General features: G+C 35.8%; 1 protein-coding gene across 2 annotated transcripts in view; it reads right to left on the minus strand.

The window, feature by feature from the left end:
- Positions 1 to 703: 703 nt before the first annotated feature.
- Positions 704 to 25,515, minus strand: part of BAZ1A (bromodomain adjacent to zinc finger domain 1A) — an 84,572-nt gene continuing 59,760 nt past the window's right edge. For both annotated transcript variants that reach the window (XM_065906358.1, XM_065906359.1), the window contains 11 exons: positions 23,090 to 23,214; positions 19,959 to 20,555; positions 17,921 to 18,084; positions 17,086 to 17,240; positions 15,791 to 15,939; positions 8,346 to 8,593; positions 8,031 to 8,257; positions 5,623 to 6,092; positions 3,583 to 3,725; positions 2,066 to 2,153; positions 704 to 1,677 (listed from right to left, as the gene is read on the minus strand). In XM_065906358.1, coding sequence (XP_065762430.1) covers positions 1,481 to 1,677; positions 2,066 to 2,153; positions 3,583 to 3,725; positions 5,623 to 6,092; positions 8,031 to 8,257; positions 8,346 to 8,593; positions 15,791 to 15,939; positions 17,086 to 17,240; positions 17,921 to 18,084; positions 19,959 to 20,555; positions 23,090 to 23,214 — 2,563 coding nt within the window. In that variant the 3' untranslated portion in view covers positions 704 to 1,480. The remainder of the gene's footprint in view (positions 1,678 to 2,065; positions 2,154 to 3,582; positions 3,726 to 5,622; positions 6,093 to 8,030; positions 8,258 to 8,345; positions 8,594 to 15,790; positions 15,940 to 17,085; positions 17,241 to 17,920; positions 18,085 to 19,958; positions 20,556 to 23,089; positions 23,215 to 25,515) is intronic.

Genomic DNA, 25,515 nt, shown 5'->3' on the forward strand with positions numbered 1-25,515 from the left:
TGTGTTATGAGACCCCAGATGCTTTTTAAACCATCTGTCAGTAGCTAGCTGGCCTTCCCAGACCCCACTGACAGGAGCTGGGGCTGAACCTTGTGACTGCCAGATGCAAGCTAAGTCAAGGTTACCCACTCAGCCTGTGTTGCCACCAGAAACTGGGTGCTTCTCGTTATTGCTGGGTGAGTCCTGGCCCCGCACCTGGTCTCCACTGACACTGTGCAGGGATAGAGGGACCCACCATTACTGGCTGATGGGGATGAAAGTCCAGGATCTCTACTTGGTCACCTGTGGCCCTACACCAGTGGGGGTGTTGGCACTTCACTTTATCCTTATGAAGGTGAGGTCTAGGCTCCCTATTTTGTAAGGCCAGTTTTTTTTTTCTATGGCTGGAACAGACTGGTTATTGTCTGAATAGGAAATAGCATTTATTTAAAAAAATTTTTCAGAGTTCTGTTTCTTAACACAGGTGGGTATATTCCAAACATTCTTTTTTCTTTTTAATAAGAATCCCTGGGATAGAATGTTACTGTTCTGACAGAAGGTATCTTACTCCTAAAGGGTTTGGGCAGAAAAGATTCAATTCATAGCTTGAGACTCAGGTACAATAAAACATTGGTTCCTATAGTCTGTATTTATTACATGTAGAAGTCCAATTCTGATTTGTAAAAAATTCCAGAAACTCAGAATACTTGAAAAAAAATGTATCATTTTATTTGTACACTTAAAAAGTTGTACATAGAAACTTATAATACAGTTGTGTAAAACTGAAAGAACTGTCAAGGAAAAGGGAGGGTGTTACCTTTATTGACTGATCATTAAGGAAGTTAGAGAAATAAAACAAAAACACAATAAAATGTTTAAAAAAATTAAAGAACATTTTCCAGGTACAAATTTTATAAATACAAAACAAATTCACAAATTACTTTGAATGCTAAATAAATATCTAGTTAATAAACTCAAGACTCAATACCTCCAGCCAGCACTGGTACAGCACTTCAAGGATATAAAATTGGATTCATTCATGTGTAGTGTTGAAAGAATGTGCTCATTAAACAATTCTTAGTTGTATACACTTTTTCCTAGACTGTGCTATAATGGAAGATTTTTCTGTGTCGATAAATCTCCCTTAATACCACACTTCTAAAAAAAGGTCAATGACAAAATCAATCATAGGTGAAAAAATATTTTCTGAGATATTGGGACACATGAATGATCTCAAAATGTACAAAAATCTCTGTAAACCAGTACTGTATCCAATACATCTATCAAACTTATTAGATACTGAACAAAACTGTAGCAAAGGAAATCTTTCCTACATTCTCCTGAGTGCTTAATATTAAAGTTGAGAATATAGTGCAGGCCACACTTCAGTGTGGTCAATCAGTTGTTATTGCTTTATACATATATGTCTGCTTTAGAGCATGATTTAATGTTCCATTTTCATGAACAAGTTGATTTCTTCATATCCTTTAGAAGGACAAAATTAGATTCGTGACTTTTTTGCAGCCGGTGGTGTGCTAACTTGATCCACATTCCCAGATGTGACATGGAGTCCAAGTTTTTGAGCCTGAATATGAAAAAATGCTTGAAGCCTAGTTCCAGCTTTTGCTTCACTTGTGTTACGAGGGTTGTACTCAAAGCAGTTCGAAAACATTAATTCAATATCATCAATAAACTCAGCTAGAATGAAAAAACCAAATAAGATTAAATGAAAGTCAATTATAAATATAATCTTTGTTGGTATCATATCTGGAAATCTCATTAGGAAAATATAAGTCCACTTTTTTTTAGAAATTGAAAACTGAAACAAGGTGGCAGAACTGAAGCTTAATATTTAATTAGATGTATTTTATATAACTGTACAGAATGTCTATTAAGATCAGATTCTATAAAATATATTTAACTCATCTAATCCCCATCCATCTTTCATTTCCATATATGCATGTATAAGCATTTTAGGGATTTCTTGGGATGCCATCTACACAATTACATTAATATGCATCATTGAAAGAAAAACAGCCTCTATTTCCTTAAAAATAATTATCAGAGAAAAACATAAATTACTCACATGCTAATTTATATTCACATTTGTTCACTTTTTCACGAATTATATTTAAGGCAATGGGCTTTTTGATGATGTCATAATAGTCTGGGACCTGTAAAATAATTCAAATATATCTCTCCTATAGAAAATTTATTGAAGATAAGTAGTCAAAAATATGCAAGTTTTCATGTCAATGTATGACAAAACCCACTGAAATGTTGTGAAGTAATTAGCCTCCAACTAATAAAAAAAAATTAAAATAAAAAAAAATGCAAGTTTTGTACTTAAAAGCAACTGAATATTAACCTCTGAATACTATTATTCCATTAAAATTACATAATACATTTTAGTCATTATAATGTTGTAAAAGATTATTTGATACTGTAAAAGCCTCTCTCTATATACATACATACATATATCTATAAAAAACTTTTTTAATGAGCACAACTGCATTTGTAATGAAGAATAAAATATGTATAACAAAATTTGGCACAAAAAACTACTCAGGAAAAACAAGTTACAGTTCGAACTGAGAGCTAATTTTTATAAGATGCTATTTCGATTAACTCTTCACATTTTGGCTCTATAAGTCTCAAAACAGAAATCTGATGATGTCACTTTTTCATTGAGAAACCTTCACCTCATATTGACAAATGAGGCCCTTTACAATCCAGTTGTGTTTGAGCCCCTCTAATACACCCTCTGCTCCATTCAAACTATCCACCATTCCCATATTCTCTTTTCTAGGTTTTTAACTTGCCGTCTCTCCCTACAATGTCCTTATTCCATTTCTCACTGTGGAAATCCCATTTTTCTTCCATAAAAAAACTTTCTAATTCCTGCTATTTATTCCCTCTGAAATGCTCAAATCTATCCTCTCTTTTCTACTTCTGCAAGACAGTCTAACTTCCAGTACAGTACTCTAACACTGGCCTGTCTCTGCTATGGCACATCATATTCTGCCAAACATATATAAATAACCACAGCACCATCTCAAACCCCTTAGTTAGGTTATGCCATCTCTGTTAAGAGTACCTTTTACATCAGTGTTTCTCAAAATGTGGTTCCTGGACCAGCACTATCAGCATCATTCGGGGACTTGTCAGAAATGCAAATGGTTGGGCATCATCCCAGACCTAGGGACTCAAGGCCTCTGGGGTGGGGCCCAGTCAGCTGTGTTTTAACAAGCCCTCTGTTGATTCCGATATATGCTAAAGTTTAAGAAACACTGTTTAACATAAGGGAAGTACCAAAAGTGGTACTTAGTTGAATCAACTCTATTCATATTCATTACATAGAATAAAAACGGTGAGGTTATTGCAATACACTGTCATCGATTATAAGAATCAGTCACAGAACTTGAAGGGACTGAGGAAACTATGCTAACTTCATTTTCTTCAACATAGGAACCAACTGTCCAAGTTTTGCCTTGTTTTCTAAGTAGACAGTGACTAAATAAGCATTTTGACTGCCTCAAGTTGCCATGAAGATTAAATCAGATAATATACACAAATATATTTTATACAGTCCAGTATCATTACCTGAATTTTAGAAACGAGTTTCAAAAAAGGCCAGCTGTCATCATGCCGTACCAATTCCACAACAAGTTGTTCAAAAGCAGACAGTTCATGAACTCCTCCCTGTCGACCTGAACTCCTTCGATTAAGTGTCATAGGGGATGATTCTGAACAAATAATTATATTAACTTTAGGTGATGATAAAATGAAGTATTTGGTCACCATAAGTTAAATATGGCATATAAATACAAACTACATTCAAACAGAAAATCAACACTCTACACACTGAGATGTTAAACTAACATATATTCTGAGAGACAGGTAAATCTGGACCAAGTATTCATTATTTCCTTTTGATCTTAAAAATTTCAAATTGAAATAAACACTCATTGGGAACAGACTGGTGAAAAAAAGTGCAATACAAAAGGTAATTCTAGAACACAAAGTTTTTGGGTTGTTCTAAAAATATGTTTTCAACTACAGTAAGATGAAGCAAGCAATCATCTGGTATTTCCCGAAATACATCCTTAAGAAAATATCCTCTTCAGATCTAGAAACCTGGACTCTTTATAAATTACTTTGCATAATAGAAAATATTTCTCAATGAAAGAAAAGATTGTTCTTATAAATCTAACTTCATATGGAGAATTTTCTTAAAGCAAAATGTTTTCTCATAAAATGTAACGTATATAATGAGATCTAAGGTGTATGAATTAGTAGAAAAGGGTAGTATAGTCCATAGATGAATCCAGGTGTTTAAATTCCCTGCTTAAATGTAAATCCACGCATTTCCTTGTTTATTTGTCCTTAGGTTAGTAAGTTTACAAATCAGTTAAAAACATTTTTTTCCAGCAGGCTTTTTTTTTTTTTTTAAATAAAAATGCTTCAGGTGTATTATTTTCCAAATAGCTTGGGTTTCAGGATTGTGGAAGAGCAAAACAAGTAAGAGGATAGGAAAAGCTCAATTAGATCTTGGTACAAAATTACCTCATATCCACAACCCACCAAACCTGAGAACCTGATGACTGCATTATGTTGCGTTCTTTCACCAATGAATTAATCCTGTCACGTGTTTATGTAGTACAAGCTATCTAAAATTCTTCAAAGAACAGTAATTAGCATTCTTTTTTTTAATTGCAGGATAACTACCTTGCAATGCTGTGTTGGTTTCTGCTGGACAACAATGTGTATCAGCTGTAAGTAGACACATATCCCTTCCCTCCTGAGCCTTCCCCACACCTGCTGTCTCCCGGATCCCACCCCTTTAGGTGGTCATAAGAGCACAGAGCTGAGCTCCTTGTGCTATGCAGTTGCTTCCCATTAGCTATCTATTTTACAAATAGTAGTGTATTTATGTCAATGACGAGTAGCATTTTTTATGTGTAATTTCTTTTTGAAATACCAAGGTTTTATTACCACTATGATAAAGAAAAAAGAGGATAGCATTAAAGAGATTAATGGGTAAAGAGATTATTACATAGATAAATATGACAAATAATTTATCATATAATAAACGTGATAAAAATGTAACCCTATATAGTATGTAAACAATTTATATATTATATATAAATATTACAAATAATTATCAGAATAAAAAAGATAGCTGGTAATCACTCCCTAACAATACTAATGTTCCCAACTCTCCCTTGCCCCCAAATTCAATGTCAGGTGGGAACCTTACCAAATTACCAACTGTAGCTTGTCTAGGTGATGTTGAGTGTGTGTGTTTTGAAGGAAGCAAAGGTGGATGAGAATGGAATGTGTTATAATGTGATATATTGAGGTTGTTCAAATATTGGCCAAATCTCTCCATTAAACACAAAACGCTGTTAGCAAATTTCTTTCAATACTCTGCTACACTACTACCGATACTAGCAGTGTAGTTTATCTTTATTCCCCAAAGAGCTGCCCCTTCTTTGAACTATGCTTCAGGTCAGGTTGCTCCCTAAAAACTCTGGACAGTGGACAGCCTTACAAAAAGGATACAAACTATCTAAACATTCAATCTTTTCAGATTACTCAATTTTCTTAGGTGAAAATAGATTAATTTAGACATCTTCATACCTGCAGATTGTCTTTTCCTGCCTCTTCTCTTGGATTCACTATCTTGGAGGGAAAGCTTTGAAGAAACATTTAGAGGACTTGACTGCTCACTTGACTTTGTGGCAATCACCCTGAAGTTAGGGAAGTTGGGACTATTTTCTGGCGTATTATTAGCACTTTTCCTGCCTCTGCGCTTTCTACGAGGACTAAGTAGTTCCACAAATACATCTGCTTGCAGCGGGCCATGACTCTGGCGAGTAGAACGACTGGTGATTCTTAAAGATTTAGTTTCTGTAGGAGGAGCAGATTTTATCTTTCTTAGGCTTCTACCAGTACTTCTAGAAGAAACAGTTGTTTTCGGTGTACTCTGCTGACTCCGTGAAGTGTATCTTCCAGGGTCTTGTCGTTGGCCACGACTTGAGAAAGAAGAGCTAAGTCTCCCTCTTGTTTTAATTGATACTCTAACTTGTGGTCTTCCTCGTTTTGGTGGGCTATAAAAAAAAAGTGTTAGAAAACAATTATTGTACAGAGCAATGAAGCATATATGATACTTTTATCCCCTTTGTTCTACTATTCAGCCAAAGAGTTTTTTTTTTTTTCAATGAGTTTAACACACATAACTTATGTGTTACTGAGGCTTGTCCTCAGTAACACATGGATAAGTAACATTCTTATTACTCAGTTTTTTCCCCTGGTAGTTCAGATGGTAGAGAATCTGCCTACAATGCAGGAGACCTGGATTTGATCTCTAGGTCAGAAAGATCCCCTGGAGAAGGAAATGGCAACCCACTCCGGCATTCTTTCTTGGACAATTCCATGGACAGAGGAGCCTGGAGAGCTATAGTCCATGGGATCGCAAAGAGTTGGACTTGACTGAGTGACCAACTTTCACTTTTTTTAAAACTTAGAACTGATGAAATCTAAAATGTGCTTTCATTTATTTATTCATGCATTTCTTTGTAATGCAAGGAGAACATGTAATATTTCTCAGTAACTCCAGGACATCATCATAAAAATCAAATCCTAAGTCATGAATAAACTATAATCAGATCCTCAGGAGAACTGAATAAATGGACTTGATCATATTGAAAACTTAAAATGCAAATCTTTAGTTTCCTTATGCTTCAGGAGACTGTCACTCTTTATTATTGATACTGAGGTAACCTACAGTTTTGGCCAATGGGTTCCATATAAGTAGACCTTGAACCTACTATTCCTCAACACCAAGCCTAGAATCTCTTTGCTATATTTTGATGTTTACTATAAGATACAAAACTATATTCAACCTTTTAATTGCCTTTATGTTGTAGACAAAGATGATACAATCCCATTAAGCCTCCTATATCCATCTCCCCACATACCTGAACCTCTGGTTTGCCTAAAATATTTCCAAGAATTTTCCAAGTTCTTTACTGTCTTTATGCTTAATATAATACTGTTGAGTTGGAGCTACTAAACAACTTGCTTGAAACAGAGTGGCTGGCGCTCTCCTCACCTCCCTCAGGCTGTGACCTTCCCGGACTGTGTCAGTGCCAGCTGCGCTTGCTGCACATTCACGTTCTGGACTCCACGTCTGTATGTGTGCACGCTCAGTGGCTCAGCCCTGGCCGACTCTTTGCAACCCCACGGACTATAGCCCTCCAGCCTCCTCTCTTGTGGAATTTACCAGGCAAGAATACTGGAATGGGTTGCCATCTCCTACTCCAGGGGGTCTTCCTGACTCAGGGATTGAACCTGCATCTCCTCTGTGGGCAGGTGGATTCTTTACCACTGAACCACCTGGGAAGTGATTCCACATGAATGGAGTTCAAATGTTGAAAAGGGATGGGAGAGTCTTAGGGACAAACAGGAAGAGACTGCCCAGCAGGAATAACCAGATCCATTCATTAGGCCTGGGTGTGACACAGCATGCGCTAAGTTGTCAAATACTTGGCGAGGCAGTGGTGTGGTACAGTAGTATAGTAGGTGCTGACGTGGCGGGAGTATAAAAATACAACGTGCTTCCTGGCATTTCTCTTTGTTGACTACCAAGATCACCAATAGTTGGGTATAACTTCTTGAGAAAGCAAAAGATGCACCCAGAGCTGTGCTCATCTGTATCTCCTAGCTGTTCTTTGGGCTGCTTATTTGCTACTTTAAGTAAAAAATTAAGTAATATCAACCTTAATGAGGTTCTGACTTGACATCCTATCCAAACTTAAACTCATACTTGACTTTGTTATCTGGCTAAGTTCACACAAAGACCATACTCCCTTGGGAATAATTTCATATGTTTATAATACATAAAAAACAAGGGGAACTTTACGATGCTATACTGCACACTTGCTTTTTAAAAATTAGAGGCCCCAACCACTCCATTTGTATTTGAAAAGTCAAGAGATTGCCTAGTCATGACTCACAAACTCGTTTTATTGCATGTTAGGACTTACCTGACTTCTTCTTCTTCTTGAGAATCATCTTCATCTTGTTCTACCTCATACTCTTCCTCTTCACTTTGACCCTCTTCTTCATCATCATCAACTTCATCATCCTCACCTTCCATACTACCTTCCATCTCATCATCACTTTCCAAGGATGGTCTCTGTCTAGAGGAGAGTCTTCTAGAACGCTGCTTTGGCCGACACTCTGGACAAAACCAGTCTCCTTCAGGCACAGTCTGATAAATCACACAAATGATCAGTAATCATCTCTCACTCAAAATCTCAATTCTAATCTGAGAAGCAGAAGCAGAAGAGGAAAAATACCTTGAGCTTTGGTCGAACACAGTAGGTATGGTGGCCCCGGTCACAGCCATCACAAAGTACCATGTTTTCAGCATCACCCTTCTTTCGGCATATCTTGCAACGGGCATTCAGTATAGACTTAGACCATATCACACTACGATCCAGGGTGGAGAGATGAAGAAAGACTTGGGATAGACTAGCAGAAGAAAGGAGAGACTCTCTCCAACGGTCCAGGACTGTTTTGTAAGATCGCCCACTGTCACTGGCATCTTAAATGAAAGGGAAAGTAATTAAAACTTCCTGGGTGAACCCTAGACATCTCCTAGAACTATTTTTCTTGGTATTGTTAAGCAGGTAAGAATTTAGAGTTCTTCTCTCCTAATACTTCACAAAAAGACCGTGTTGATATTAGAAACAAAAAATTCAAGATAAAGAAAATTTGTTGAGCCACACCTTGTTTATGACATGAAGAATTACTTAAATCTGTAAAACAAATGCTTGGGGATTTGAACAGTTAAAAGAGAAAAATAACTTAGGGCAATGTGTTCTCAATCTAGCAATCTAGTTCTTTGTATCAAATCTTGATCTTATTGATTGAAAGTTGGCTAAATACAATAATAAGTCAGCCACTATTCATATGAATCAAGAATGTTACTGCCTCATTTGCAGATAAAAGATGGATTGCTCTTTAAGTTAAGTACCAATCATATCTGAGGTTTTTTTTGGTGCTAATGAAAATGTTTTGAAGTTAGACAGTGGTGGATAACTATACAATTGTGAATATATTAAAAACCACTGAACTGAACAATTTTTTAAAAAGGTGAATTTTATATATGTGAAATATGGTTCAATAAAACTGTTACTAAAATATCAAGTATGTATAAATGCCAACTATATTGCCTCCTATATCTAAAAAAATATTGTTTTTAAAATAAGGTAGATTTAAAAAATGTTAATACCCCCTTAAAAAGGACTTTCAGTACCAATTTTTATACAGAAACATTTGAATCTGTTAAGAATCATTTACTGGACCCTATTAATCTAGCTACTCTATCATTTTACATTGGCATGTGACATTGACCTCGAACTGATCTTCACTACTGCAACTACCTTTGTTTTCCTAAGACATTATACTTAACTATAAAGCGCCTACCACATCACATCAAAATTCTGCAAGATATATCCTCAAATGAAATCTCATGGATAGTAGCATGACAGTTAAGAAAACATTGGCTATGGAGTCAGTCTGCCTTGAGGTGAGTCCTAGCTCCCCTATATAGCTTGGGCAAGTCACTTAAGGTGCCTCAGCAGCAGTATGTGGCTAGCTTATACCTCTGAGCGCTGTTGGGAAGATTAAATGAGATAATACACATAAGACATGTAAACTCTGTCACAGTGCAAATGCTATTGCTGTTATCATTATTCCTGCATTGTATTTTCCCTCTAATATGCAGCTTTTTAGAAGATATGAAACAAGTCTACTCTATGGCCCCTGCTTTTAAGAAAATTTTAATATAGCTGGGAGGATGACGATGTACACAATGAGGTAAAGTCATAAAGCAAGAGACCAGTCAAACACTAGCAGATTTTGAATTTTTGTTTGACTGTTAGGCAAGAGGGAGAGATAGGACATGAAACCTAGGGCCCACTCAATGTGGTGAATCCTCCCTTAAATGTTAGGGCCCCAAAAGGCTGCACCTATAAGTGTCAGGGTGGAAATAGGTAAGGAAGGAAACAGGCAAGGAAATCTGCTCATCTGGACCATGGTACTGGGTGGAAAGCGGAAATAAATCTATTTAATGTAACTATAAGCAAAGCCTTGAACAGGTTTGAAACCTAAAAAAACACAAGCTAAGATTTTAAAGTGGTCCAGGTGACCAGAGTTCCAGAAAAACATCTATTTCTGCTTTACTGACTATGCCAAAGCCTTTGACTGTGTGGATCACAATAAACTCTGGAAAATTCTGAAAGAGATGGGAATACCAGACCACCTGACCTGCCTCTTGAGAAATCTGTATATAGGTCAGGAAGCAACAGTTAGAACTGGACATGAAACAACAGGCTGGTTCCAAAAAGGAAAAGGAGTACGTCAAGGCTGTATATTGTCACCCTGATTATTTAACTTATATGCAGAGTACATCATGAAAAATGCTGGGTTGGATGAAGCACAAACTGGAATCAAGACTGCCAGGAGAAATATCAATAACCTCAGATATGCAGATGATACCACCCTTATGGCAGGAAGTGAAGAAGAACTAAACAGCCTCTTGATGAAAGTAAAAGAGGAGAGTGAAAAAAGTTGGCTTAAAGCTCAACATTCAGAAAAATAAAATTATGACATCTGGTCCCATCACTTCATGACAAATAGATGGAGAAATAGTGGAAACAGTGGCAGACTTTTATTTTTCGGGCTCCAAAACTGCTGCAGATGGTGATTGCAGCCATGAAATTAAAAGACGCTTGCTCCTTGGAAGAAAAGTTATGGCCAACCTAGACAGCATATTAAAAAGCAGAGACATTACTCTGCCAACAAAGGTCTGTCTAGTCAAGGCTATGGTTTTTCCAGTGGTCATGTTTGGATGTGAGACTTGGACTATAAAGAAAGCTGAGCACAGAAGAATTGATGCTTTCGAACTGTGGTGTTGGAGAAGACTCTTGAGAGTCCTTTGGACTGCAAGGAGATCCAACCAGTCCATCCTAAAGGAAATCAGTCCTGAATATTCATTGGAAGGACTGATGTTGAAGCTGAAACTCCAATACTTTGGCCACTTGATGCGAAGAGCTGACTCATTTGAAAAGACCCTGATGATGGGAAAGATTGAAGGTGGGAGGAGAAGTAGACAACAGAGGATGAGATGGTTGGATGGCACCAGCTCAATGGACATGAGTTGAGTGGACTCCAAGAATTAGTGATGGACAGGGAGGTCTGGCGTGCTGCAGTCCATGGGGTCGCAAAGAGTTGGACATGATTGAGCAACTGAACTGAACTGAACCGGTGACCTCGGGTATGACAGAAACAAGGGCAAACCTCTGTAATGAAGCAACTTCTGCAGATTAAGTTATAAGGAATGAGAGTTAATAGTCAACAACCACAAGGCACATGTGGAAACAAAACACTATAAGCAAGAGTCTGCAGAATCTGACCCATAAAGAGGCATGAGACACAGAATTAGACACTATATAAAATAACTGTTTAATATGCCTTAAGAAATAAACATTTGAAGGTATGTGTAAATGACCAAGCCATTTGAAAAAGCATCTGGATTTCTAAAAATAATTGAGATTTATAACTCAATGAGAGAAGGAGAAAAACGGATGGGTCAAATGACTCTTTAGACAAAGCTAAAGAGAAATATTAGCAAAGAGGGACATAAATGCAATAATATAGTTCATGTGATTTTCTTCCATCCTCTCATTTTGTGCTTCTATTTATCCTAATTTTCTAACATAAGTCTTTATGGAAAGTTCTGCCCTAAGTGGGACTCTCCAAGGAAGAAGGCAACAAGAGTTGCTAGTTCAAAGATCTTAAAGAAATATTTCTGGGTAAATCAGAGGGTATCGGTAATGGCAAGAAATAAGATTGCAGAGAACAATGTGAAAGAATGGAAGAAAAATTATGACAAACCTTTGGAACATTAAAAGTCAATTCGACTGGTTCTTGACTCAAAGGCTGGTGAAACTATGGGTTCTGATCAAAAAAGATGCTTTAAGAAAATTAACCCAGTGGTAGCTCCCTTTTTATCCCATCTACTCCAATCCATTTAAAACATTCTAAATATGAAATATAAATCGATGTCCATATTTTTCTATTTTCGTACAACTACTTAAAAAAGGATAAAAAATAGTATATAAAATTGATTCCATTTTTTCTGTTGTTTTCTCATCTTAAACTTTGCTTCTCCAGATTATACAATTCTCAAGGGCAGAAATGTCTTTCATTTTCCATTAAGCTAGCACAGATAAATTCCTCAAGATATGGCTAATTAAAAGCATTTTACTAATATAAAATATTGGAAGATTCATATGATCAAATCACACCAGGAGATTTTATGCTGTTAACTGCCACTACACAGTAATTCATGTCACCATGCCATGCAGGCTTCCCTAGGAAAGAAAACAATAACATCTCCTACTCCAGAATTCTCCCTATGCTCATAAAGGAAAAAACAATGTGAATAAATACTATATGTAAAACAAGTACACGTAAATTCCATAGATGTTCATTCTTTAACAATAACTAAGTATATTAAGGTTCAACCATGTCAATTTTTTATATAACAGGGTAAAGGAGTTTGATTAGCTGAGGTATGAAATGTATCAAGAAAAAGAAAAATTTTAGGAAGTTATTGTTTTATAAGCTTGCCCTCCACCCTAATCTCTACAAAAAACCAAATTTAAGGTTTTTCCTTCAAAAGCTAAAAATGTAAATCAATATTCAGCAGTAAAATCATAATTCCTTAAAAATATAAAATTCTTTAAAAAGTTAAATATTTACCATCTCTCACACTAGACTTCTCTTCCTCTTTTTCTTGTCCCTTTTTTTTTCCTATCTCCCTTTTGATCTTTATTAATTTCTGTGCTACCAAGTTTCAAATTGATAAAGTTAGACAATTCCGCCCCCCCATAGCTTAAGGGTTTAACTATAAGCATGACTTAATAAATTATATTATCAACCTAAAACAAATATCACATCTTACCTAAAATTAAGTGAAATATGATTATGTTCCCCAAGTTTAAAAAGTCAAGTTTTATCAATGTGATTGATCACTAGAATAAGAGGGACATCTAGAGAAGGTGGAATATAAGTAGAAATTTTATTTCTTACTTGATTCTTCAAGAAACTGAAATAATTTCTGAAGCTAAACTGGGAAAATTCCTACTATAGTTAATTTGCTATGTTGAAAAATTATCAAAAACAGAGAATTTTATTTAATGTTTTCTATCTCAAACATTCATAAAGTGGAACACCCTTTTCTCTCCTGGATTAAGTATATATTCTTGATTAACTTGCTCCAAATATTTAGACTACCTTAAAACCCTAGAGGCACTTCCATTTCCTGCTGTCTCATTCAAAATAGATCATTCAAAGGCTTAAAGAGTTACAGACTCCAGTTCTATTAACTTTGAGGCAGCAATGGTAGATGGTAACATCCATTATTACAAATGATCAACATCTGACTCTGACCAACATTTACAAAGTAAAGTAAGCTGAACACTTACAAAGTAAGTAAGGCAAGTTGAACTTGTCTTATTTATTTTTTCTTTTATATGTCTCAGGATGAAATGAATGTCTAAACACTGCTGTATGCAAACAAGCACAGGGAAGACTATAGTTCTCTGCTCTTGGATAATCTATTAGAAGTAAACTGTAATATCGCTCAGTGTCAGCTTTTTCCCTTTGTCTAAATATTTAATAAAAGGTACTGATGAAAATACAAATATATTAAATAATAAATTTGATCCCCCCTCACCAAACCTATAAATAGCTTTAATTGATGGCAATTTCAGAAGTTGAAAAATCAGCAGGATTACATTTTATTCCCATACCCCTTTTGGAATCACAGAATTAATAGTAGTAATAACATTTTACATTTATAAGAGTCCTATGACTTACAAATAACTTTTAATTGAAATAACTGTAAATTCACATGTGTTTGTTAAGAAACAATACAGAGATCCCTTATATATATAATTTGATTTCGACACAGAAAGTATTAGGAAATACCGAAGACAAAATTAACAGTGATACAACAAACACAAATTTGAATCTTTGTGATTATATGTATTCTATTTCTTACAAATGTTACTTTCAATGTGAAAAGTGAGTTATGAAGCTCATGGTGGAATTATCAATTTATAAAAAAATTAAAACATGGACAGGCTTAGAATAATGAGATACTGACTACAAATTCTTCATTTTAAAAATAGATAATTTATGAATATACTAATGTTTCAAGTACCATATATTTATGAAAACTTTGTTCTTACTACTCAAAAAATTAACATTCAAATTGTTTTTAAAGGATTTTAGTCTACTCAAGTCTCTCTCTCAATATGAGATCAAAAAGATATGGTTTAAAACAATTTGTGTTTTCTAACTGAGGAATCCAGATCTGAAAGAGACACGTGCACCCCAATGTTCATCGCAGCACTGTTTATAATAGCCAGGACATGGAAGCAACCCAGATGCCCATCAACAGATGAATGGATAAGGAAGCTGTGGTACATATACACCATGGAATATTACTCAGCCATTAAAAAGAATTCATTTGAATCAGTTCTAATGAGATGGATGAAACTGGAGCCCATTATACAGAGTGAAGTAAGTCAGAAAGATAAAGAACATTACAGTATACTAACACATATATACGGAATTTAGATAGATGGTGGCGATAACCCTATATGCAAAACAGAAAAAGAGACACAGAAGTACAGAACAGACTTTTGAACTCTGGGGGAGAACGTGAGGGTGGGATGTTTTGAAAGAACAGCTTGTATACTATCTATGGTGAAACGGACCACCAGCCCAGGTGGGATACATGAGTCAGGTGCTCGGGCCTGGTGCACTGGGAGGACCCTGAGGAGTCGGGTGGGGAGGGAGGTGGGAGGGGGGATCGGGATGGGGAATACGTGTAACTATATGGCTGATTCATGCCAATGTATGACAAAACCCACTGAAATGTTGTAAAGTGATTGGCCTCCAACTAATAAAATAATATTAAAAAAAAAAAAAATAAAAAATAAAAAAAAAAAAATAAAACAATTTGTGTTTTCTAGTACTTTATTATTGAGATATAAACTATCTCAATATAATGAATTATAAATTAATTCAGTTTTTCAGAAAGACCACAGCAAACTAGAGGCAGTTATGATATGAAAATTGATTTGGAACTTGAAACATATTTTCCTAAAAACATAAGGATTATGTTTCCTAGATTAGTCCTAAAAAGCAGATTAATTTCATAACTACTGAAACACACTCATGATAGAATTATTTCTGTCATCCTAATCATACATTGTAGAGCACTTCCTCATCTATGTACCCTGAAACACTTGGTATTTCTGATTTAGCACTTCGTACACATGCTCAGGTGAGTGACCCACATTATTAAACCATACCCTTAATGGGGGGCATTTAAGTAGTTTCTTTGAGGTTCTGTTTTAAATGACAATACATTTAGTGTTTGATTATTCAGGGTCTGGAGAATCATAGGACTTAGTAATCTCTTTGGAAGAAACATTCATAAAAGAGACTGACAGAGATAGTTAAACAGACATTCATTGAAATGAATGAATACCTAGAATAAATTTTTAAAGTATTATTAAATAAATCTTACCTGAAAGAACTTATATTTTCAGATTAGTTGATCAATTTTATTCTGTCAGCCAGTAAAGTTCTATTAATTAAGGGGTAATTGAAAAGCATTTAAAATATAACATATTTTGAATTAAAAACAGATACTCACCAAGTGGAGCTTTTAGAAAACGCCTCTCAATACCCTGTTCTATTTGAAAAAGTGCCATTGCAAGATGATGAACCACGTTGCTCACTGACTGTGGTGTGCTTGCATTAGTTGAGACAGTACTTGGAGATTCTGTTTTTATGCCCAAAAGTCTACAATTAAAACATTGAAGCGTTTATAGAACTTAAAACCACTATTAGATGAAACTTGAGTCCACTGACTTATCCAAATCCTTACTTATACCTGTGTAAGAAATGGTTTCCTCAATCTCTAGTTCTCATAAGCCACCAGGAAAGGGAGAGAAAAACATGAATCAAGAGCTAAACTATCATGTCATTTAGGCACATCACAAGGGCAAATACAGAGAGGTGGGAAGGTGGATGAGAGAAGGCTTAGAAGGCTTTAGGAAAGAAGCCTTAGAAGGCTCTAAGGAAAGAAGCCTTTCCTTAGAAGGCTAAGGAAAGGTTTCAGAGAGGTGATACCAGATGGGCCTTAAGGGAGGAGTAGCTCAGGCAGCTCATCTCTATATCTCATGCTTCAACTTTTACTTACAGCTGCCTCCTAACCAAATAGTTCCTTGGCCTCCAATCTTACTGTCTTTGTAATAAGTCTCCATGCTGCACCTAAAACGACCATTTAAAAATGCAAGCTCATTTATTGAAAACCTGTATAACGTCTTCCTCCCAGTTTCATATCCTCTCCACCTTTAGGTCTCAGTTTCACAGTCACTTCCCTAGCATCTCCTTTGCTGTCTTCCATATTCTCCTACGTATCAATATCATATCTCCACTGGGTATTTACTTCAACCAGAACTTTGACACTGCTCTGTAATTGCTAGCTTAAGGTTCCTCCACCATTTCCTTCTAGACAATAAACTTCTCCTAAGGGCAGATGCTATCTGAAAAAGTAAAAGTATCTGTCTATAGATAAATCAGTTCTGATTAATAGCTCAAATAATATTTTAGTCTATTACAGTTTACCAAGTTCTCTTACAGAAAAGAAAAATGGATAATGTAAAGCTACTTTCTGAAATTAATAAAACTTTAAGTTCAAAGACTTTTTAGAAACTTGAATAACCACCATCATCCTAACAAGCTGTCTTCTGGCTGCTTTAGTACTAAGAGAGGTAACAGAGAGCTTGTGCTTTAGCAAAGTCATCATTTCAGTGGTGATAAACATGAATGTCCTCACAATAAGATTTCAAGACAATGTTTTGAAGAAGAAACATTTTCTTAAAAACAAACATAAAACGGCAAGAAAAAGTGATGGTTAGTTACTTTAGAAAATCCTTTTTGTACCTGTCTTTTACTATGACCTTTGTTTGCTCATCAATTTCCATCTCCTCTACATCTTCATTCACAGTTTTAATTATCCCGTTTTCCTTGTTTTCCTCATTTAACAGCTCATACCGTCCATTTTCTAACGCTGATCTCCAGACGTGTCGATCTGTAACCTGTAACAAAATTCAAATTTACTAACCCTGAAAAATGGCAGGTACTGTTCCTAAGAAGTATGAAGTTCAATGTACATATGAAAAATTCATGAATATTCTAGAACAGATTGTGAATCAAAAAGAGATCTAAAAATAAAGTTCCTAAGTGGCCAAAATGGAGTTCATATCATTCATAGATGGAAGCTTTAATGTCTTACTCTCTATATAGTGAAATTATAAATGACTCTAAGGTTGGTCACCTGACAGTAGCAAAAAAGTGACAGATGATAGCAAAGGAATGAACAGAACACACATATCAAGCATGAATTACTTACAGATTTTAAAAAGGTAACAAAGAAACCAATAAACAAACCAGACTCAGCAGAGCAGGCAGGAGCTAGTCAAGGAAGAAGAAAATATCCTTACACATTTCAACATCTTGGATGAAAATACCGTAAAACAGATTTTTTTAAATACTAAAAGTCAATATTAAAAAAGGTTTTAAGAAAGATTTCTATCTATATATATATAATTTGATACAGGGAAATAAAATTAGTTATTATAAAAAATGTATCACTCCTGCTATTTATTCAGAACACACATGCCTTGACTATATCAAATAAGTTAACAAACATAAAATATCAAATAAGTTACCAAAATTCTGGTAATTAGGCAAGTTAAAAATGGGAACAGGTACAAACCTTGATTGCTCCTAATGTTCCTTGGTAGATTCTGTCTTCAATATCCAAAAGAAAATCTCTCAGCCTCAACTCAAGCTGTCTTTCTGCAGACATCTGGGATGGATCATATACATTGGAAGATCTTCCCCGACTATATGAAGGTTTGCTATCAGTTTGAGGTTTGTCTGAAATAGTTATCAGACATCTTTATTATGATTTTCTCATTAAAAAAATATAATTACCCATATGACTGTATGATTGTGACACTGGATATAAAAACACCTAGTAAGTCCTCAAGTATGGGGAAAAAAAGAAGCAAATGTTTGCACATCATTTATCTGATAAGGGACTTGTATCTATCCAACAGAATATATAAAGAACTCTTACAGCTCAATAAAAAGACAAATAATACAATTAAAAAGTGAGCAAAGGATCTGAACACACTTTTCTTCCTTTCTCTTTTTTTTGCTGTGCCATGAAGCTTGCAGGATCTTAGTTTGATGATCAGGGACTGAATGCAGGCCCATGGCAGTGAAAGTGCTGAGTCCTAACCACTGGACCACCAGGGAATTTCCCTGAACATATTTTTTCTCTGGCCAATAAAACCATGAAAAGATGCTCAACATCATTAGTCATTTGGGAAATGCACATCAAAACCACAATGAGATACCACTTCACACCTCTACAATGGCTAGAATAAAAAAAGTCTGATAACAAGCATTGAGAGGGATGTGGAGAAATTTAACCTTCAATATAAAATAGTGAGCCACTTCAGGAAACAGTCTGATGCCAGTTCCTCAAATGATTAAACAGAATTACCATAGTGCGTAGTGATGATGTGTGCGTGCCAAGTTGCTGCAGGTGTATCCAACTCTTTGCAACCCCATGGACTGTAGCCCACCAGGCTCCTCATGGAATTTTCCAGGCAAGAATACTGGAGTGGGTTGCCATGCCCTCCTCCAGGGGATCTTCCTGACCCAGGGATCAAACCTGAGTCTCGTGCATTGCAGGCACATTCTTTACAACTTGAGCCAATGAGGAAGCCATATGACCCAGTAATTTCACTCTTAGGTATATACCCAAGAGAAACGAAAACATATGTCAGCAAAAATTTATACACAAATGTTCAAAGCAGCATTTTCCATAATAGCCAAAAGGCAGAAACAATAGAAACGTCCATCAAGTAGCATATGGATACGTAAAATGTACTAAAATGTAGTCTACAATGAACATAAAGTGAATGAAGTAGTGATATATGGTACAACTTGAATGAACCTGGAAAACATTATGCTAAGTAAAAGAAGCCTGTCACAAAAGACCATATATTATACAATACCAGTTTTGGGGATAATGAAAATGTTCTAAAATTGACTGTGTAAAATATCTAAGAATATATAAAAAACTACGGAATTGTACACTTTAAGTAAGGGTGAACTGTATGATAAATGAATTAAATCTCAACAAAGTTGTTAAAGAATTGTGATCAACAATTCTTAGAGAACTAAAGTAGTCATGGTATTAATATAACCCTAAATTTAAGATCACTCTACCCAGAAAACCCCATTTACACCTAAAAATGCCTTACTTCTTTCTCTTATTTGTCATCAACAGACCAGCCATCAAATAGGAAATACTGCTACCTGCCTGAACTGTCCTTGCAGCCCATCTCCTAAGGTGTGATCACTAATGGAACCTGTCCCTGGACCCTCGGCTAAAACCTTCAGTAAGTGACCTCACTCACTATCAGATCTCAAAATTTGATGGGAACCCTAGTGCCTCAAGTATTCAATCTACTGATCAAACAATGAACTCAGAAAGAGTATGTAACTTCTCATACTGTTAAGATGTGTTTCTCATAACCCAAGTGGAACCCAGGAGAATCTAGAAAACCTTATTTCTCTAACTAGCAAATTTCTCTAACTCAAGAACTGAAAGCATTGTCCAGATGAAAGAGAAAGTGTTTTAAATACACCTCTTGATAGTTTGAAAAATGTTTACTCCTGACCCAGAGATTACAGGAAAAGAAAAATAAAGGAAATAGGTTTCATTGAAATTTTACCTGAAAAGTGAAATTTCTCTTCAGAAAATCGGGCTAGCTGTGCACATATTCTGCTTTTCTCTTGCAACAAAGTTTCTTTTAAGGCACTCTCTCTATGTCCTCTAGAGTTAAGGGCTTCAATCAGCTGATCCAGCTGCTCACAGGAACTGTAAAAGCACCACCGATTCGGCTTATGCACCGGTTTTGGCAGCTGCACGCTATCATCACACGGACCGTGGTCAATGCTGGAGGTAGATTCAGACATCAAAGAATCTCCAGTTTTAGCGGATACCTGAAGTGCTTGAGACTGTACATTATTCTGAAATGATGAAGGTCTAGGCAACAGCATGTCTTCAGTGAGACCAGAATAATCCTCTTCAATAAACAATCCAGGAATAGAAGGGAAAATCCAATACCGCCTGTACATGCGGTCACGGCCCAAGGGAAAGATATTGGTGCATGCTATGGCACTTTGGATTTTTTCTAAGAGCTCTTTCTCTTTTCGTTGGTGTTCCTGTTTTAAAGCTTCTTCCTCCTCAGCAGTAAGAGGCTCTCTTGTTACACAGTTGACCTCATCTTGCCTCGTAAATTCTTTAAATCCATTTTGCCCCCTTTTCCCTGTAATTGAAACCATCATCATATTTTAATTTTTCACTAGAAAAACATGATACAAGCTACCCCAAGTTACTACACATTAGGAGTAAACTATGTGCTACTCCCACACCCCCCCAGTTTGTAGGTTGGAGTCCTAAACCCCAATGTGACTGAATTTGGACACAGGGCCTTTAAGGAGGTAATTAAGGTCAGACTGGTGTCTTTAAACAAGAGGAAGGGAGACCAGGGCACTCTCTCTCCACTTGTGGGTGAGAAAAGGTCATGTGAGGACGCAGTGAGAAGGTGCTATCATCAGCTGAGAAAAGCCTCACCAGAAACTAACCCTGCTGGCACCCTGACTTGTACCTCCAGTCTCCAGTACGGTGATAAAACATTTTGTTGTTTAAACCACAGTCTGTAACATTTTGTTATGCCAGCACGAACAGACTAATACACTAAGTTAGTAAGAAATCGGCACACTTATGTATAGAGACACACAAAAATCTTCTATCTCCATACTGGAGAGTGTGCCAGAGTCTGCTAGTTATTCTGCAAGATACATTCAGTCCTTCTTCTAAGGCAGAAGTTAGCAAACCACTTCTATGAAGGGCTAGCTAGTCAATATTTCCGGCTGTGTGGGTCATATGGTTTCCATCACAGCTACCCAACTCTGCCACTGTGGCATGAAAGCAGTCGCAGACAACACGCAAATGAATGAGCATGGCTACATTCAACAAAACTTTATTTATGGTCACTGAGTCTGAATTTCATGTGATTTTCACAAGTCACAAAGTATCACGCTTTTAAATATTTTTTTCCAACTATTGAAAAATGTAAAAACACGGGTGATATTAAAACAGGGGGCAGGGAGGATCTGGCCAACGGGCTGTACTTTAGCAACCACTGCTTTAAGGTAACAGAAGCCTTAATTATTAGCAGGCACCTAGCTATCCAAGAGAAGGCCATTTCCCAGATCCTCTTTCCCCAGTAAATATGGCTACATTAGAAACTGCTGGTCAAAGAGATGGAAGCAGAAGCATTGTATGTAACCTCTGGGTTATGCCTCTTTTCCGTTTTCCCTGGATAGAATGGACACAGGGTGATAAATCATTTTGGAACATGAGGATGGCAGCAAACCCTCAAGGACGACAGTACCAACAAACAGAAGGAGCCTAGATTCCTGGCTGGCCTTTTATGCTGTGTTGAAGAATTAGACTTCTCTCCTGTTTCAGTCATTGTCAAATTGTTTAAATGGTTGGGGGGTGTTTCCTCTCTTTCTTTTGCCTGAAAGGGTTTGTGTACGATTGGAATTATCTGCTTCTTTGAAATTTGGCAGAATTCACCACAAAGTTGCCTAGGAACGATGTTTTCTTTATAGGAAGGTTTTTAATACTACTTCAAGATCTTTAATGGTTTAGGACCATTCACATTTTTAATCTTTGTATTAATTAATTTCTATAATTTGCATTTTTCTAGGATTTTGCTTTTTGCCCTCTACTTTCAAATTTACTGGCATTAAATTGCTGTTATCCCCTTATCTTTACATTTCTACTCTATCTCTAGTTATGCTGCTTCAATTTTTAGCCCCAATTTTGTTTATTGTGATCCCTCACTCCCCTGAAAGTCAATTAAACCAAGGTTTGTCTAGTTTGTGTCTTTTTCAAAGAACAGATTTTTGGCTTTGTTGTTTTTCTCTATTACAGTTTTATTTTCTATAAACTTCTACTCTTATCTATTGTCTCCTTATATTTAGGGAGAGTATTCTAGTTTTTACCTCTAACTTCTTACATGAATGCCTAGCACAATTTGCCTTTCTACTTTCCTAATATGTATTAAAGCTATAAATTTTCCTGTAAGTAGAGGGACTGTATTCAACAAGTATGGACTTGTATGGACTGTATCCATCAATATGCAGTATTAATTAGTTTTAAATATTTTAAAATTTCTATTAGGGCTTCTCTTTTGAAACTCTAATTACTTAGAAGTATGTTCTAAATTCTAATAGCGTAAGATTTGTTTTGGATTTCCAAATCAATTGCATTGTAGTCAGAGAATACAGCCACCATGGTATTGTATAAGAGATTTTCTGTCCACTTACAATAACCATTTAAAAATAATGTAAAAAAAGAGATACTGTCCAAATTACAGGCACAGAATAAACTTAAGTATCTCCTTTAATAGTTATCAAATGAAAATGGTTAGAGATCCTCAGAAGTAACTTGTATCACAAGCTTTAAAAAAACGTATTTCCTTTGATCCAGAAACTTATGAGATTACTTTAAGGCAGCAGAGATTTCCATTCTCAGCAATATGACACCAGTTACAAGCATTACTGATCTTTGCATCTCTAGCATCTAAAAGACATTCAATGTTGAATGGGTACATTATAGAATAAAAATTTCTATTTGGTCAACATAGAGTAGCAAATACAAAAAAGCAACAACACACCTTGGAATCACAAATGGAAGTAACCTAATATATATTTCAGAATAGTGAATTAATAATATGCCTTATCAATTAAAAACAAGCAAGCATGCCCTTAAGAAATTCTGTATTACCCCTTCTGCCTCTTTTATGTGGTCCCGGGTCATCTTCATCTTCAGTAACTGTATCTTGATCTTGTTCCTTTTGCTCTATTTCTTTGCTCTCAGTGCTAGTATCAAAATCTTCCTTTTCTTCCTCCCTTAAGGAGAAAAAAATATTTATAATTCCATTCATGAAATATTTATTGCCTGCCTATGAAGTGCCAGGCTTTATCCTTCAGGAAGTAGTAAACAAGACAATACAGAGTTTATAGTCTTGCAGATAATGATATAAATCATTGCAAAATTAAAATATGTAATGAATACTAAAAAAGAAGAAGTTCAAATGCTATGAAAGCATTTTGAGGAGAACTTGATCTCTAGTCTCAGGGATCAAGAAATGCTCGCTTAAAGAAGTGACGTTTAAACTGCAAGACTAAGGAGGCTGGGAGGGGTGAGGTGGCAGGTAAGAAGAAATCTTTATTCCTAGAAGAAGGAATAACCTGCAAATGCACTGAGCTCAAGGGAAAAGGAAGGAGCTTGTAATTTTGACAGGAATGTAAACAAAAAAGAAGCAATTTAAGATACGAATGAGAAAAATCAGGGCAAGATCATATTGGGCCTTGTAGGGCATTATTCAAAGAGCAATGGGGGTGGGTGGGGAGAAGCTACAGGGAAAAAGTGGAAGAGTTTAGAAAAGGGAAATGACACGATTAGAAGGTACTCTTGCTGGTACGTGGAAAATCATCTGAGATAGAAAGCAGATGAGGGGAGACCAGTAAAGAGGCCACTGTAACTAGTCCAGGTAGCTGGGTGGGAGGTAATGGTGGCTCAGAGTATAAAAGGATACAAGCAGACAAACAGTAGGGGGGAGAAGTAGACAAATTCAGGTACAGTAAGTAGGAACAATATGGATGATTTACCACTGGATTGTCCAAATCAAAACTAACGTTGTGTGGAATTTGAATTCCACCATTTACATTCTACATTCAAAGAGTTTTGCAAACTCAATGTATTTAGGAGCCAGAGGGATAATGTAAATGAGTGAGGTTAGATGAGTACAAACATATGAAGTGGTGGGATCTATTACATGCCTAATTTCTTTTTTTAAAAAACTGAGATATTGCAAGTAAAAAATAATTTCAACTATATGAGACAACAAATATTAACTAACTTACAGTAATCATTTAACAATACATACATTTATCAAACCATTATTTTGTATACCTTAAATGAATACAGTACTTTATGTATAACTGACATAATTGGAAAAATGTTTATATAAAAAAAATTTGAGACATAGTTCACATACCATAAAAATCACCATTTTAAAGTGTATGACTCAGTGGTTTTTAGTAATATTATCAAGGTTGTACAATTACTGCCTCTATCTAATTCATCATCTCAGAAGAAAAACTGGATAGCCATTTTCAATTCCTTTTCTTCACTGCCCCTGGTAATCACTGATTCTACTTTATGCTCTGGATTTGCCTATTCTGGACTCTTCCTATAAATGGAATAATTACATGGTCTTCTGTGATTAGCTTCTTTCACTTAGCATAATGTTTCCAAAGTTCATCCATGTTGTAGCATGTATCAGAATTCCATTCCTTCCTATTTCTGAATAACATTCTGCTATAAAGATATACCACAGAAGCAGTATATCATTTTGTTTATCCATCAACTGATGGACTGATGGACATTTGGGTTGGACTATTTTTTGGCTATTAAGAATAATGCTGCTATGAACTTTCATGTATACATTTTTTGGGTGAATGTATGCTCTTAATTTTCTTGGGTACATACCTAGGAGTGGAATTGTTGGCTACATGGTAACATATGGTTTAGATTGTCTGATGAACTGTCAAACTTATCCAAAGCAGCCACACTGTTTTACACATCCCTGTGAGCAATGTATGAGAGTTCTAATTTCTTTATTCTCACCAACATGTTATCGTCCCTCAACTGAAATACCACCATCTTAATAAGCGTGAAGCACTATCTCATCATGGTTTTGATATGCGTTTCCCTAATGACTAATGATGCTGAGCATCTTTTTATGTGCTTCATATAGACCTTCTTTGAAGAAATGCCTGTTAAAATCCTTTGCCCATTTTCAAAACTGAGTTGTCTTTTTACTATTGAGTTGTATGAGTTCTTTATACATTCTGGATGTCAGACGATCATCAGATATATGATTTATAAAATTTTTTTTCTATTCTCTGGGTTGTTTTTTTAACTTTCTCAACAGTGTTCTTTGAAGCACAGAAGTTTTCAATTTTGGTGAAGCCTATTTTTTGTTTGGTTGCGTGTACTTTAGGTGTCATACCTAATATTAACTTTCTCAAGGTATCCAAATAAATTCCTTAAAGTATTACTGATGGCCATATAAAATACAACTGTTCCAAGTTTGTGACCTATGATCTTAAGATGTAACAGGTATATTTACATGTAAAATATAA

Source organism: Muntiacus reevesi, chromosome 15 (genome assembly GCF_963930625.1).
Source record: "Muntiacus reevesi chromosome 15, mMunRee1.1, whole genome shotgun sequence".
In the NCBI taxonomy this organism is placed as follows: Eukaryota; Metazoa; Chordata; class Mammalia; order Artiodactyla; family Cervidae; genus Muntiacus; species Muntiacus reevesi.